Source organism: Corapipo altera, unplaced genomic scaffold (genome assembly GCF_003945725.1).
Source record: "Corapipo altera isolate COAL_440 unplaced genomic scaffold, ASM394572v1 47, whole genome shotgun sequence".
Classification (NCBI taxonomy): Eukaryota; Metazoa; Chordata; class Aves; order Passeriformes; family Pipridae; genus Corapipo; species Corapipo altera.
This window is the reverse complement of record NW_020884897.1, coordinates 1,774,433-1,789,366: the sequence shown is the minus strand read 5'-3', so window position 1 is coordinate 1,789,366 and position 14,934 is coordinate 1,774,433. Positions and strand designations below refer to the sequence as shown.

General features: G+C 39.8%; 1 protein-coding gene and 1 long non-coding RNA gene across 3 annotated transcripts in view; one reads left to right on the top strand and one right to left on the bottom strand.

Moving 5' to 3' along the window:
- Positions 1–1,462: 1,462 nt before the first annotated feature.
- Positions 1,463–2,621, bottom strand: LOC113949584. The gene is made up of 2 exons (XR_003528470.1): positions 2,065–2,621; positions 1,463–1,976 (listed from the first exon to the last, which is right to left on the bottom strand). It is a non-coding gene; the product is annotated as an uncharacterized LOC113949584 (long non-coding RNA).
- A 154-nt stretch (positions 2,622–2,775) lies between these two features.
- Positions 2,776–14,934, top strand: part of KIF5B (kinesin family member 5B) — a 34,958-nt gene continuing 22,799 nt past the window's right edge. For both annotated transcript variants that reach the window (XM_027648466.1, XM_027648465.1), the window contains exons 1-7: positions 2,776–3,110; positions 11,439–11,526; positions 13,028–13,101; positions 13,570–13,674; positions 14,084–14,132; positions 14,454–14,509; positions 14,630–14,717. In XM_027648466.1, coding sequence (XP_027504267.1) covers positions 2,985–3,110; positions 11,439–11,526; positions 13,028–13,101; positions 13,570–13,674; positions 14,084–14,132; positions 14,454–14,509; positions 14,630–14,717 — 586 coding nt within the window. In that variant the 5' untranslated portion in view covers positions 2,776–2,984. The remainder of the gene's footprint in view (positions 3,111–11,438; positions 11,527–13,027; positions 13,102–13,569; positions 13,675–14,083; positions 14,133–14,453; positions 14,510–14,629; positions 14,718–14,934) is intronic.

Sequence of the window (14,934 nt, the reverse complement as noted above, 5' to 3'; positions counted from 1 at the left end):
CATTGGTCCTTGTTGAGGAACTTTACCAAACTAATTTGTTAGATAAAGAAAATGTATTTGATTTACATGAGCATACTAGGCTTAAGCATCAAACAGAAGGATTCACTTTTTATGATAACTGAGACATCATTTTTTCTCATTACAATATATTACTTTTAAACAGAGTCTTTTACCCTAAGTATCAAAAAATGTATGTTGCAGACTTTACATAACAACATAGAAGACAGCAAATATATTCCCAATTAGCAAAGAAAGAACATTCTGTAATTGTGACAAAATGGGAAATTCACCAGGATGTTTGGTCTCTGCCCTGGTCTCACGAGACTACATCTTTAAACACAAATCCTCAAGACTGCTGTTTTGACACATCTTGGCGCCAGCAGAGATAACACACTGCCCTCTTTGAGCACACTGATTCCTTGTGTCAGACCTTAAGTAGGTCAAGTCAAGGAATGGTTGCTATTTTGAACAGCAGATCAGAGAGGAGAAACTTCATGACAGAGTCCCTGAAAGGGATCTGAGAGGATGCAGTTGAGCAGATGTCATTCAGCAAAGGCTCCCACAGCCGGGATGGGACACCATCAGCCAGTTCTCCCAGGAGCTTGCACAGACCCAACAGCTTCACAGCGGGCAGTCCTTTCTACAGGGTTCACATGCTGACATTTTCTGTTTCAACATAGTTACAATGAGTAATTTCCTACGCATGTGTCTGCCTTGTCTTTGTGTCTGCTATGTAAAATTGAAAAGATAAGCAAGCCCAATCATCTGTTTTCTTGAGAATCATGTCATTATGAGGTTTCTTCCTTAACAAAATATTAAAATAGCAATCAACAGAATTAGGCTTTCTGACACAATTATGTTTAAAACCTTTTATTGAAAACACAGACAAACAGAACTGTAGATATATATCTATATATACCTCATAGGCTAGATGATGTGGAGCAGCACTGCACCTTCTACAGACTAAGCCTATATCTTGGCTTTTCCAGACAACTATTTCCACAATTGCTGGTAGGTAGGGATGTGTAATTGTTGCTGTCCTGCATAAGACAGCACAGTCCTGCAGCATTTTTAATCACAGCGGAAAAATAAACTTGTTACAACACGACCTCAATTTAGAAGACTTAGGTTACCTCATAAGAATAACTAGGCATAGAAATATTTTTCGTATTACTGTGTGAAAAGAACCTATAGATGAAACTAGATTGTTAGGTAATTCTTTTGTCATGTGGAGAAGTTTTGAAGCTGTGTTTGCCTTGCACACCTATCCTAAGTGAAAACACAGCATTGAAATCCCTGAACTGAGAAGTCTTAAAAATGGGGGATGCCTGATTACAGATGGTCCCCCCTTTTTTTAATGAAAAAAGAAGACTTTTAAGGGAAGGACACCGCTATTTTGAGTCATTCTACCCTACTAAAATTTACCAATTTAAGAGAAAGGCTCCTCAGTTTTTTTCTATCCTTTTTTTAATTAACTTCAAGCGTGTTTGAAAAATTTCCAGTACAAGTCATGATTTCTGTTAGGAAACTGACTGACTTTAGCCAAGCTGCGAGTCTGTACTTTGTTCCAATCTGAAAGTTCATGCCTGGATGTAAGAGGCACAGTTATAAAGTCATGAGACTCTTGGAAATCTCAATCAGAATGGTTCACCTGATGATTTTTGTCTAGACACAGTTAGTAAGTTTTGACTGATTAAAATTAGATCCACTGTAATAAATTAGTAAAACTTGTAATAAACTAAGCCTAAAAAAACTACTGTGCAGACTTTGTTTCCGTAAACTGCGATGGAGAGGTTGTGAGAGACTCCATCCCTGGGGATGACACCAAGAGCCGTGGGCTGCCATGTGCTCTAATCCCACTCGCCGGCTTCCAGCTCTAAGAGACACGCAGGCAATGAGGATCACAGGAACTTTAGCAAACACTGGCAGCTCCCTGACATCTCTGAACACCTCACAGATGTGGATTTTTTCCCTTTCTGAGCTGGGAAAAGAAACAAAACAAAAAAATCTCCAAATATCATAGGTTTCTATCTCAACTGCCCACTTGAAGACTTTACTTCACACCCAGCCTCTGTTTTCTGTCGCTCATACAGAGCTTGGCTCTCCCCAGCACTGCCCTGCTCAGAGTTCTGCTGGTGACAGAGCCATGTTGCAACATCTCTCCAAAGACCAGACATGGTGCTTCTTGCCATGACATGGTGACATAGTTGACATGGCAGAGTGGTTGGTCGGAGCTTGGACTCAGTAATCTCAGAGGTCTTTTCCAACCTAATTGATTTTGTGATTCAGTAATTCTGTGCGGCTGCTCTATGTGGAGGGAACCGGTGCGGCGCCAGGTTGCCCAGGGAAGTGGTGGAATCACCATCCCTGGAGGTGTTTAAGAAGCGCCTGGGTCTGGCGCCGGGTGATGTGGTTCAGTGGTTAGTGGTTAGTGGGTGGACGGCTGGACTGGACGATCTTAAAGGCCTCTTCCAACCTTGATGGTTCTACAATTCTGTGATTCTCTAATTCTATGGTTCTATAACGCTATAATTCCACGGTTCTACGATTCCAGCTGCAGCCGCACACAGAAACCGGCCGCGGGCGGCACCGCCGCAGCCCCCGCCCGCCTGAGGGAGCCCCGCCCCTGTCGCCCGCCCCCGGCGGCCCCGCGGGCAGCGCCCCCGCCAGCCCGGGGACAGCGCCGCGCCTGCGCACAAGGCGGGGCGGGCGCTGCGGAGGGTGACGTCACCTTGGCACACACCCCCGGCGGGGCGGGGCGGGAACCGCGGCCGCACCGCCATGGCCGGGGCCATGTTGGGGAGGAAGTGAGCGCGGGAGGCGGCGGCGGCGGCCAGGAAGGAGCCCTTCCCTTTTCCCTCCTGCCGGGGCGGGCGCGGGCTTCCCGGCCACGGCGGCTTGCGAGACCCCCCCGGCGCGGCGGTGCGGCTGCAAGCAGCGGGCGGCGGCGGAGCTGAGCGCCCCGGAGGCGGCGGTGGCCTAAGATGGCGGACCCGGCGGAGTGTAACATCAAAGTGATGTGTCGCTTCAGGCCCCTCAACGAGTCCGAAGTGGCCCGCGGCGACAAGTACATCGCCAAGTTCCAGGGCGAGGATACCGTCGTCATTGCGGTGAGGGGCCGGCCCGGACTGGAGCGGCGGGAGGCGCCGCGGGCGAGAGAGGGAGGGAGAGAGGGAGGGGGTGTCAGGGGTCGGCGGGGTCAGACGGCGCGGGGATGGGCGCGGTGCGAGGCGGGAGGGCCCCCGGGCCGGGACGCCTCGGGAAGGGGGACGGGCTTTTCGGGGTCTGTGGGGGAAGGGGAGGAGGGCAGGCAGAGCTGCGGGCGGGATGGGCTGGTCGGGATGTGGGCACGGCCGGGCGAGGCGCGGCGCGGGCTGAGGGCCGTGGGGCTGCCGGGACACGGAGGGTGGGGCGGGGCGGGAGACCTTTGACAAAGGCTCCGGCGAGACGCCGAGGGACGAGGTGCGGAGTGAAGGCGGGTCCCGCGGTGAGTCCGCCAGCCGGGCTGTCCGGGGATATGTGACCGCTAAATCCCGCTCCAAATGCACGCGTGGGAGCTGCCGACGGGTAATGGTCTGCGGAGAGTTTTGGGGAAGAAATGCAGCACAACAGTGCAGGCTCCAGCGCATTGGTGCTTGCGATCTGTACATCAGCCGTCAGCTAACAACTTCTTGTTGTTGCTGTTAAATCAGAATAAACAGACTATTTGCTTTACTGCAGGGTTGTAAATGTGTTTTAACTGAAGTCTCCTTGCAAGGTACGAGACCTGTTATAAAACAATCTGAATGTTGCAGGGAAAAAGATAATCCTCTGCTTTTTGTTCACTGGGTCATATTTAGCTACGAAGTGGAACTGGAGTATAAAAATAAAGTACAGTAGTTTATTGTCTCGTTTGGTTGGTGTTGTATAAACACACATTACTCCTAATGCTTGTTTTATTTTTGTTAACTTTTTTGTTTTCATGTAAATATTTTTTTTGAGACACAGTACTGGTTCTGCATTGCTGAAAGTAATTTAAATGCCAGTTATCTGTCTTCAAATTTTGGTGTTTTTTTCTGTTTTTTTGAGGCTATCAATAATAACTTTTTTGCAAACTATCTGAAATTGCAGGAGATGATCTAATAAAATACTTTTTTTCTGTATGAGTTAGTAAATACTAGTACTTTAGGCTGTTAATATTCAGATGAATTTGTCAATAAAATATGGAATTCCTTGAGTCTGGAGCAACAAGAACGATAGCATGCTTTTGAAATGAGGTAATTTGGGCTTATTTCAGCTGGCAAGTTACTATCTTGGAGTATATCTCTTCTTCCTTAGGTTGTACAGGTAAACTCAGAGTAAGAAACGAATCCTGGAAAATGGAAAATTTAACTAGAACAAATGATCTCATTCTATGAGTGAATGCCCATTCATTGTGACACTGCATAATCTGTTTAAAACCCACGGTTTGGTTTAGAAACCTTGATGTTTTCTAACTTAAAAAAGAAATTTTCCACGTTTTTCTCTCATTAGTCCTAGTAGGAATAAAAGCTTATATTTTTTAATTACTCTTTAAGTATGCTTTAAAGTTATCTGAAATGTAAATTATGCCGAGGTGGTACCATGTCTGAGCAGAACAGTCAGATGGTGTGCTCCTGAGGGATCACATGGAACTTGCTGCTCAGGGTTAATGTTTAGTGTTGCCAGCTCTACTTTGGTGATTTCTGCATGGGTAAAAATCACAGCAAAAAAATTCCCCAATGATCCTGCTCTGTCTGACTTAGGGAAAAAATGCCCCGAAGTTATTAGGTTGGGTGGTGGTGACAGTATTTGCGTCCTGGTTCACAAAATCTTAATGAAGTATTGATAATCTGTGATTTTGTTTTTATAGTGGTGGTTATAGGACAAGGTCAATGTTCTCAGAATCTTGACTTAATTCTCCAAAACTGTTGAGACAGTTACTTTAACTTGGGTTTGTTTGTTTTGGTTTTTTTTTTAGCAAGCTAACTTTTTACAAATTTAGGGACCTTCTAATCTGAGTCTGTAGCCAGCCAGGCTTGTGTTTCTGTGTTGCAGAATTGCCCAAGGGAGGATAGTAACAGAAACAGTCCTCATGAAACAGTTTCTAAAAACGTTCCCTGATAAGCTTTGTTTGGTTACTTCAGCTGTTTCATTTCTGCCCTTCTTGGCTGCCTGTTGAACAGTAATTAAGCCACTTCTGGTTTTTTTTATGACTGATTTCCTCAGCTTCCTGGAGGACTTGCACCTTCTGTGTTGTCTGAGTGGAACAGTGAAGGCTGCTTTAATAATACTTGGGAGTTGCCTGTAATGGTAGATGGGAGGTGAAAACTGGGAGGCAGCGGAAGCAGGGCTTATCCCAGACTGCAGATTTGATTCCTCTGGAGGAGGGTGTGGAGGAAAATCAGTGACTATAACCAAACCCTCCTCCTTTCTGTCATCTCTGAGCTAGCTATCCTCTCTTCTATTCCTAGCTTCTATGTAATTAGTGTCATTGTTATCTTTCTGGACAAGTGAGTCATTTTGATTTGTGTTAGATAAAATACTTGCTTAATTGTAACTAATGTGTAGCAGCAATTTGAGGGGACATATGGTGTTGGTCTGTTTTAAAGAGCAGACTCTGAAACAAAATATTGTTTTTCCATAGGATGAAACTTTTTTCACTAGTAAAGAACTTTTAAATTATTAATTCAAGACGGCTTTTTTCCATATTAATGGAAAAGTCTATTAAATTTTTTTCCTGATGTCTCTTCCTGTTAATGAAATATAAGGATTTTGTTAAAATAGATAGTGGGGTGACTCATAATGAGTATATGACTTTGATGTTAAACATCAGAAATGTACCTGTATACAAAAATTGATAGCAGTTTGCTCATGGGTTTCAGGCTTTTGAGTAAGATGTAACAGAGAGGAACAGCAATCTGATATAGGATTATGTACTTTATTTTTTCAAATATAAAACTACTTGCAACTGAGTAGCTTTATAGTTCTGCATAGCACCTCTATAAATCTTTAAAAACATCTATACCTAGTCTTGCTCATCTTAAAACTGCCCCAAAGGTAGACTACTGAATACTCAGGAATTTCTGACTGAAGTCTAAACCAAAACCAGTGCTATCCAGTGGCTGAAGTGGCGAGGTGCTCTGGACGTTCACAAAAATGGGCAGTATGCCTCTGTTGTCCAAATGTGTTTAGTAATGATCACAGTATATTCCTTATTTCTATGACTTTTAAGAAAGAGTCGTGGCTACCTGTCTGTATTTTCATATTTGTTTGGAGTGCTGATTTTTTTTTTAAATGTAAAATGTAACCCCTGTGATCCCGGAAAGAGCTTGAGAAATTTAGATTTCTTTTTCATGGTCTTTAAAACTAGTGTTGAATCATAAATGAGAGCAAGGCCAGGTTTAAGTTATGTTAGAAGCAGGTAATGAAGATCACTTGCTACTACTGCAGCTTTTGGCAGCAGATTTTTCAAAAGGGAAACCTAAACTATGTGTTGCTGAAGGCTGTGCTGGGCTGTATAAATGCAAGAAGCAAGATGCCTTCTTAAAGCAGCTTTTTAGTTACTATTATTTGCTGAAATGAAGGAAAGTACTGTTTTGTTAGAGACACAGATAAAAGTTCTTCATGTTTACAGTGCAACCTTAATCATGAAGGAGAAATTGCAGTCTGTAGCTGAAATAATACTGTTCTTCTAGAGTTATTCTCTAATTTTTTTCTAACTTTATTCCGTTAAGTGGTGAATAACAAAGATGCTTTTCAGATGATACTGGTATGATGATTTAACAGAAAGCAAATATTCTGTGTTACATTAATCTGTAAAGAGAGAGCTCTTCTCTCTGGCTGCTGTGCCACTTGCTTAGAAACACCTCACTCATACTTGTTTGGTTTTTGGTTTGGGTTTTTTTCATTGTTCTGAAATTCAATGACCATTTTTATGCCAGGAGTGCTTGCTTTTCTCTTTAGAAAAAACTTTTTACTAAGACAAAGTTTGGCTGAAACTCTTGTTCCAAAATTATTCCCTATATTGATGCTGGAAATAGAGTTTCTAGTCACAATATTTTAAATAAAATCACATTTTAGTCATTCTGTAACAATAAATAACTACTGTAAAAGTTGGCATTTGAGTTGCAGTATTTGCACAGAAATATGGAAAATAGGACAAAGAGAGCTGAGATCCACTAACTCTTCTTTATCAGCTGCACTTTTGTGTGCATGGAGCTAGGACAAGAAGAAAATCCTCTTTCCTTATCCTAAAAATAAAACACTAATTTGTAACTGTGCCTTTTCACCCATTTGCAGTGTTGGACTCAGGTGTGTCAAAGAGCAATACCTTAACTTAGTAACGGGAAGAACTGAGCCAGGTATTTGGCATCATACTTTCCAGAAATTATTCCATGTGGGATTATTCTTTTAACGTATTTTGCGCTGCCAGGGAGAACATTCTTTGATAAAGATACAGAACTTAAAGGGAAAGTGGGCCCATTATGTGCTACTTCAGCCTTTCACTGAGAATAAGCTGACATGGGTGGGTATGACATGGGTTTAACTGTCCATTCCAGCAAAAAGCAGTGAAGAGCTGCAGATATATTGTGGTAAAAAAATATGCTACTGATTTTTTTCAAGCAAATTTTCACTGCTGACTTATTTTTTATGCATTAATATCTGAAGCCAAGGTGAACTCAGGTATTCTTAGGAATAACCAGTTCTGTAGTTTATGGAAAGTTGCAATAGCAATATGAAGGTTTTTTACAATTTCTTCTATGGAGATAAGTTTAAGTATTTCTCTGACTTTTGAGGTAAGATTTCAGTGTAGTTGTGATTGCAGATTTTTCCATAGTCCTCATTGAAGGTATTGACTTAAAACATTTCCAAAGAAACTCATGCATGCTTCAAATTTTGTATAATTTAGGTGGGTTAAGCATCCTTTTATGATTATAATGGGTAACTAGTCTTCAAGATAATTGTGGAACTGTGTACTTCTGCATAAACCCTTTATTAAGATTCAGTTTAACTCCTGCTAAATCCTGTTGGCAAATGTACTTTTTTGAGGGCTGTTAGAACACTTGCAAAGTTTTTACTGTGAGACCACACCCCTTCAGTACAGGCAGCTGTTGGAGCTGAAGTTGTCTTGTGGTTGGCTATTGACAGAAGAAATGCTAGGCAAGGAGCTAACTTATTGCAGAGAGGAAGTCAGAAGCTCTGCTTGTTTGCTTGGTGTTTTGTGTGTTGCTTATAGGTCATATGTGTTAAATTGGTAATAGAATTTGAGCAACACCTGCTGAAAAATTCTGGAGTGTGTCAAAGCAGCCTCATACCATGGTAGTGACACTGCTACTGTGCCTGTTGTGGACTCCATGTGGTAATGTTGCTTGGACCTTTTGTGTCTTCAGGTCATCATTAGATTTGATTGTTTACTGCTTGGGGAAGAAAAGGCATCTGGTATAGAAAAAATATCTGGCACTTTAATCTTTCTTGATTAATCTCTTAAAGGTAATGAGGAGGCTTTCTAGGGCATGGTAATCTGTGTAATACTGTTTTAGCTTTGTTTACAGCAGAAAGTAGACTGTAAAGAGAAGTGATAAGACATAGCATTGCAGATGTCAAAGATGTGAAATCATGCTGAGTGGGTGTAATTTGTATTCTTAGAACATAATCATCTTGGAACCTACTTGTCTAAACCTACTTGGTTAGATATTGATTCGGTGATGGTGGAACAGAGACGTGTCTAGTATGGATTTTCATAGGTGTGATAAAAGTACTGTGACCTGGGAGGGAAACATGTGGTGGCATTTTTGGGTGCTTTGAGGTTGTATTGTGGCTTCATTTGGGAACCTGTAATACTGAGGGCACGTAAACATAGGCTTTCCACCTGCAAGGGATGGAGAAGTGACAAGTGACAATAGGACTCCTCGTGAGGATGCTTTTGGCCAGAATTATTAAATTTTGTGGCTATTTTTGTAGCAGTTGTTAACTAGAGGGAAATTGGAGTTTGCCATGTGCCTAACAGCTTTCACTGTATAAATAAACTAGATCAATTAAAGGCATTACTGCCTGAGCAAAGTTCTTGCAGCTTGATTTCCTGTACTTACTAGTCCATGGCATTCATTATATGTCCTATTCTTTATATTAACATTCTGTAAAACAAAAGAGATTGTATGAGATACTGTAATTGGACTCTGTTCTCTTATGAAAGCATTTTAGTGACAATTGAAGAGGAGATAGTCTGAAAGTATTCTGTGACTGCAGATTGCTCTCAAATTAGTAACATTTTTCTTTAACACAGGAAAAGAATAGTTTAATTCAGTCAACCTTTGCTTAGCAGAAGAATTAAAAACAAACCCCTCTAAATGTTTAAAAATGTAGAGAAGGGAAGCTTTTTTTAGAACCTGCTGCAAATACCTGTAGGTTGCAGGATGGTTGCAGATTAGTGCAGGTTATGCCTACAGTTCCTTCTTCCTGCTCTTTGGCATCAGAAATATTCTGTAGTAATATATAAATACACAATGATGTGTGTGTGTATACGTTCAAACACATACTATGCAAAATAGTGTTTACATTTTAATGTACTTTTCCATTCCCATTGTTGTCATGCTTTGCTGGCAACAGCAAAGATCAGATATGTTAGGATCCATGAGAAATAGTGAATATTCTTAACAGTTGCTCTATAGACTGTCAGAAGATTGTATCCAGGAACTTTCCCTAATTCTTCTAAAATCAATGTAATTGAAAAATAATTTTCATCTATATGCTTTCTGGAGCAATAATTTGAAGGAGGATTTAAATCTGACAAGCACAAACACACAAATTTCTAATGCCATGTGGATTGTTTATAGTGACATTGGACACTATCACTTTTCTCACTATATTTTTCCAATGTGCAATGGTAAATATGATGCTCCAAAATGGAATTATTTCAGTGCATATAAATATGTGCACGTGACCATGAAACAGATCTGATTAATGTTTTGTGATGTAGCTGATTGATATCTGTGAAATTGGAGGGGGTTTGAAGCTACAGCTTCTAGTGAGAAAGAAAATGTGTAGCTGGTGTCATCCTTTCTACAGTGACTTCCTTTTTGTGTAATGTGTTCTCAGTCTTCAATTTCTTACCTCAGGGTTACTAGAAATTTTCAGTTATTTGTCTCCTGGTGTATGTGATGGCCTCAATTCTACCTGTAGAACAGAGGGATTTGAGATGTATTTGAAGCTGGAATGAGTAATCGAGGAGGTTTGTGCTTTCCCTGCTGTGAAACAAGTGTTCTGACAAACTTCAACACCTTAGGGTTAGTTTCTGCCTGCTGAGTCTTGTGGTTTCTTGAACTTATTTATACAGTGAACACTTAATTATTTTCCAAGAGGAAACTCCTCCATCTGAATTCAAGGCCTCTGCACAGATAAATATGTGTTGAATTTAAAAAAGCTTTGTTTGGTGTGGTGCTAGACATTATTAAAGACAAATGGAAGGTCAGGCTGGGGAAGGGAAATGTGGTGGGTGGATGAAAGATGGAAACTATACTTGTTCCTTTGCCAGAGAGTCAGTTCCAGAATATCCTTGGGGGAGGATGATAATGAATTAAATTTAGGCAAAATGGAATACTTCACTGTTGCAGGGAGTTTAACAATGGTAACTGACCTAGGTCCTTTGTAAACTTTGCCCGCTGCTTGTCTACCTACAAAGTCAAGCTCTGAAAGTGCTACAAAAATTTGAACTTTGTAAGATGTAATAGTCTTTTTAAGAGCCTAATAGTTCATATCCTAATGGACTGTCGGCTGCTTAGAATTGTTATGAAAATCTCTGTTTTTTTAAAAAAACCAATATCCAACATTCCTCTCAAAATTCTGTCAGAGCTTCCTGACCACATAGCCTTTTCCAAAAGGAGTCTTGGTGAAAGGTTCCCTTCCTCCAACATGGCCTTTTCTTCTGTTTGGGGAGCTTTATTTTAAGGATGTGGTGTATGGCAAAATAGTTCTTGTGCTGAATGTTTCTTTTTGGTGTGATTTTTTTTTTTTTAACAAACATTACCAAGACAGATGCTCTGTGTCATGGGGTATAAGCTGTTTTTAATAGTTTGGGTTTACCATAATAAACCTGCCACCAGAGTAGAAGAGAATAAGGGGTTCTTGGATGTACAGATCAGGCATTGGCTAACCTTGTAAATCAAGTATCTTGAGGTCATGTGGCAGAGTAGTTTTGGAGAACTATTTAGATAACACTTCGAAACCAATTGTATTTAATTCAAGGCCTTACTTGTAAGCAAGTGCATGAAGATTTAGGCAACACTGTATAAGCTGATTTCCTAATTACAGTCTTCATGTGCTTAAAATAGAAGATTGGGCTGAGACAGTATAGGATGCTTCTAAACTATATGAACAAACACCTTCCAGTTCCACTTACAGCATTTTAATGACTCTTCTATCTGTTTTTATTTTTTTTGCAGTCCAAGCCATATATATTTGACCGTGTATTCCAGTCAAACACATCACAGGAGCAAGTATACAATGACTGTGCTAAAAAGATTGTCAAAGGTGAGGTGGAAGAGCAGCTTTACCATAAGACAATGTCTCATGTTTGTGTGGGTTTCCGTGTTGCAAACTGATACTTCTATTGCTGCCTTTTATCTTCTGCATGTTTAATAAGTGCCAACATGGATTGTAGCAGTATAAAATTATCCTGTAGTTGAGATAATAAATCCTGTCAATACTTAACCTACCGTTTCAGTCGATTGCAACACTTGATAATGTTTACCTGCTATGTTTTGGGTTGGGTTTTTTTTTTTTTTACTGTTCTGTGCAATAATTGTTTAAAACAATTTGTCTGAAATTAATCAAAATAACGCTTATTAATAGGTTTGAGGTGTGTTGTCCATCTGTCCCCCAAAAAATTTATTGGTGAAAAACATCCTACATAAGATTGTTTGCAGGAGTATAAGTGGAAATGAAACTTGTGAAATATGAGTTTTCGCTGTGCATGTCAGGGTGTACAGTTTCTCCAAAACTGAATTTTCAGAATTGGCCTAGTACCTTTAGAAAATCAAGTCTTATCACAAAGCAGGATGATCCACAATAAGTTCCTGTAGTAAGCAATAATTGACACAACTTTCAAAATGGCTTTACAAAGTCTTGTCAGAAACCCCTGAAATATCAACTGCTAGTGACAGGAGAATATGTGGTAAATGTAGGGGGGGGTTGATCATTAGAAGAGTGGATTGCTATGGAAAATTCATGCTGCTGCAAGTATTGAACCCTTTAATGAGTTATTGGTAATCAGGATTAGATAAAAAGTCTACTTTTTAAAAACTGGAATTGAACTAACAATTGTAATGCTACCCCTTTTCTCATTGTAAAGCTCTGATTTCCATGTGGCATTTCTAGGCTGTGCTACATCAAGTGGCAAATGAACTCTGGTGGTGAGACAAATCAATTTACAGGTCTGATGGAATGACAAAGACCTCCCCATTGGAAGTATCTTATACATGTTTTTGGAAAATAAAAGTTTGCTTGCAGGATGTGATTCTACAGTAACTGCCTCATGAACAAGCAACCCACCTCTCAATCTAAAACTTTGGCTCAGTTCATTCATCATTTAGAAGAGAAACCTAAGAACAAGATGCTTGACACTTAGGGTATAGCTCATTTTCATCACAACTGGACAATTAAACTTTCCTGAGGGTCAAAAATACGATGGCATTCTCATGGTTTGTTCTTCCAAGATAGCAAAGACTATCTGTTCAACCTGGCAGTTGTATCAATTTCCTTTTTGTCCCTGACTGTGAATTCCTGATTTTTCTGGTTGAAGAAACAGGTACTTCTAATATAGGAAACTTCTAAGACAGTTGATGATGGCATAATTCATTAAAAGGGGTAGGGAGAAACACACTCCCTCCCCCTAACTGTAGCACAGGGTTCCCAAACACTGAGTGATTTAACTTGCTGGACATTTTAGGAGCTGTCTACTTGCATTCTATTTAATTTGACTTATCTTTAGAAGAAGGAAATAAATGCTAATGAAAATACTCCTTCCCTTTAGATGTACTCGAGGGATACAATGGAACAATCTTTGCTTATGGGCAGACATCATCTGGAAAGACACACACTATGGAAGTAAGAAATACTAAAACAATTTTCTCTTAATGTCTCTGTCACATCTCTGCATTGAAAAGTCTTACCTTTCTAGAAATAAGATGTCTGCTTGTTTTCTTCTCGCAATTTTAATTTTCTTTCTCTTTCCATTACAACATTTTTATACCCCATTGTTGTTTTTAGGACTGAGAATGGCAGTTAGTGTATTTTTTTCAGCCCTCAGTAGCAGGATGAGAAATGCAAGAATGATGTTAGTAACATATTTTCACTTGTAGTAGTTTGGCAGTGTTCTGAGGCTGTTCTTTACACTTCTGGCAAATGCTGGGGCTAAATGGATGGTCAGAACTGTCCTTTATAGGCAGAATAAGTGCATCATATCCACCAGCACTTTAATGTGTTAACTGGAACCAGTCGCCTTGCCTTTGTATACTCTTTGTAATGTTGCATTCAGTATGAATGTTAAATTTTATTGTATCTTTTTCTAATAAGGGGAAGCTTCACGATCCGGATGGAATGGGCATTATTCCAAGAATAGTGCAAGATATTTTTAATTATATTTACTCCATGGATGAGAATCTTGAGTTTCATATTAAGGTAAACTTCATTTTTACTTATTTATTCTGTATTAAAACTAGAAGGTAATCTGTGGGTAAGTGGATATTCCGTATCTGTTTCAAATGCCTGTAATTTGGAAACATGATAACCTGAGTTGTTTCTGAAGTAACTGATTCTTCTTAGAGAAGAATTATGTTAACAGTTTAATTTTGTTTCCGTTGAACACTGATGGTAGCTATCCTGATAACCTGTGGCAGTGCTGATAGTGTTTGAAGCTTTTGATCAAATGTGTTTTTTCTTTAAGGTGTATTTAGTTCAGCCGTAAGAACTTGTGCTGGATGTGGTGTTATGTGGGAGGTCATAGTAATCGTACTGGATCCTTGTGATCAAAAAACAAAGCAATTTTGCTTTCTGGTGATGTATTTCTTTTTCCTCTTCCTACTTCTAGGTGTCATATTTTGAAATATACTTGGATAAAATAAGGGACCTTTTGGATGGTAAGCCTTTTATTTGTATTGAACATAGAAAGTAAATTGTTTTGGAGAGAGCTATTAAAAAAAAAACACCCTTATGATACTTAAGTATGTGTTATGCTAATAGCCTATACATGGTAAGGGTACATCAAAACAGGAAAGCATGGAGCTTATCCTTATAATATTACTAAAACTGCAGTAGGGGTGGTTTCTTGTATATTAAATTTTCATGAAGTGTTGCTGAGAGGTAACATTTATGACTCGTCCATGCATTGTACACAGTGCATTCATTCATTTTGCAATTAAATCATATGTGCCTTAGCATTGCAACTTTTTCTCTTCCAGTTTCAAAGACCAATCTTTCTGTTCATGAGGACAAAAATAGAGTTCCCTATGTAAAGGTGAGCATCAGTCTGATATGTCTCCATCTTGCACTCCTAGTGTACACCATTTACTTTTGGATTGTTGGTGTGGTGTTATTTTACAGCCCCTCTTCCCCCCCTGCCTTTTGTTTTCCAAAGGGTTGCACAGAGCGTTTTGTATGTAGTCCAGAAGAAGTTATGGATACTATAGATGAAGGAAAATCAAATCGACATGTAGCAGTTACAAGTAAGTATTATCTTTTGTTTCCTTTTAGTGCTTTATTGAGTTGCTTCTGGTGTGGAAGTACAAAAATAGTATGGAAATATGGAAGACAAAAATAGTTAGCTAAACAGTTGAGGTTTCTGAAAGGGTCTGGCATAAGCTGTTTCACCGTGTCTTTCCAAAAGAAGTATTTCAATTAATTTCTTGTTAGATGATTGCTTAGACTTGGATTGAAAGGAGA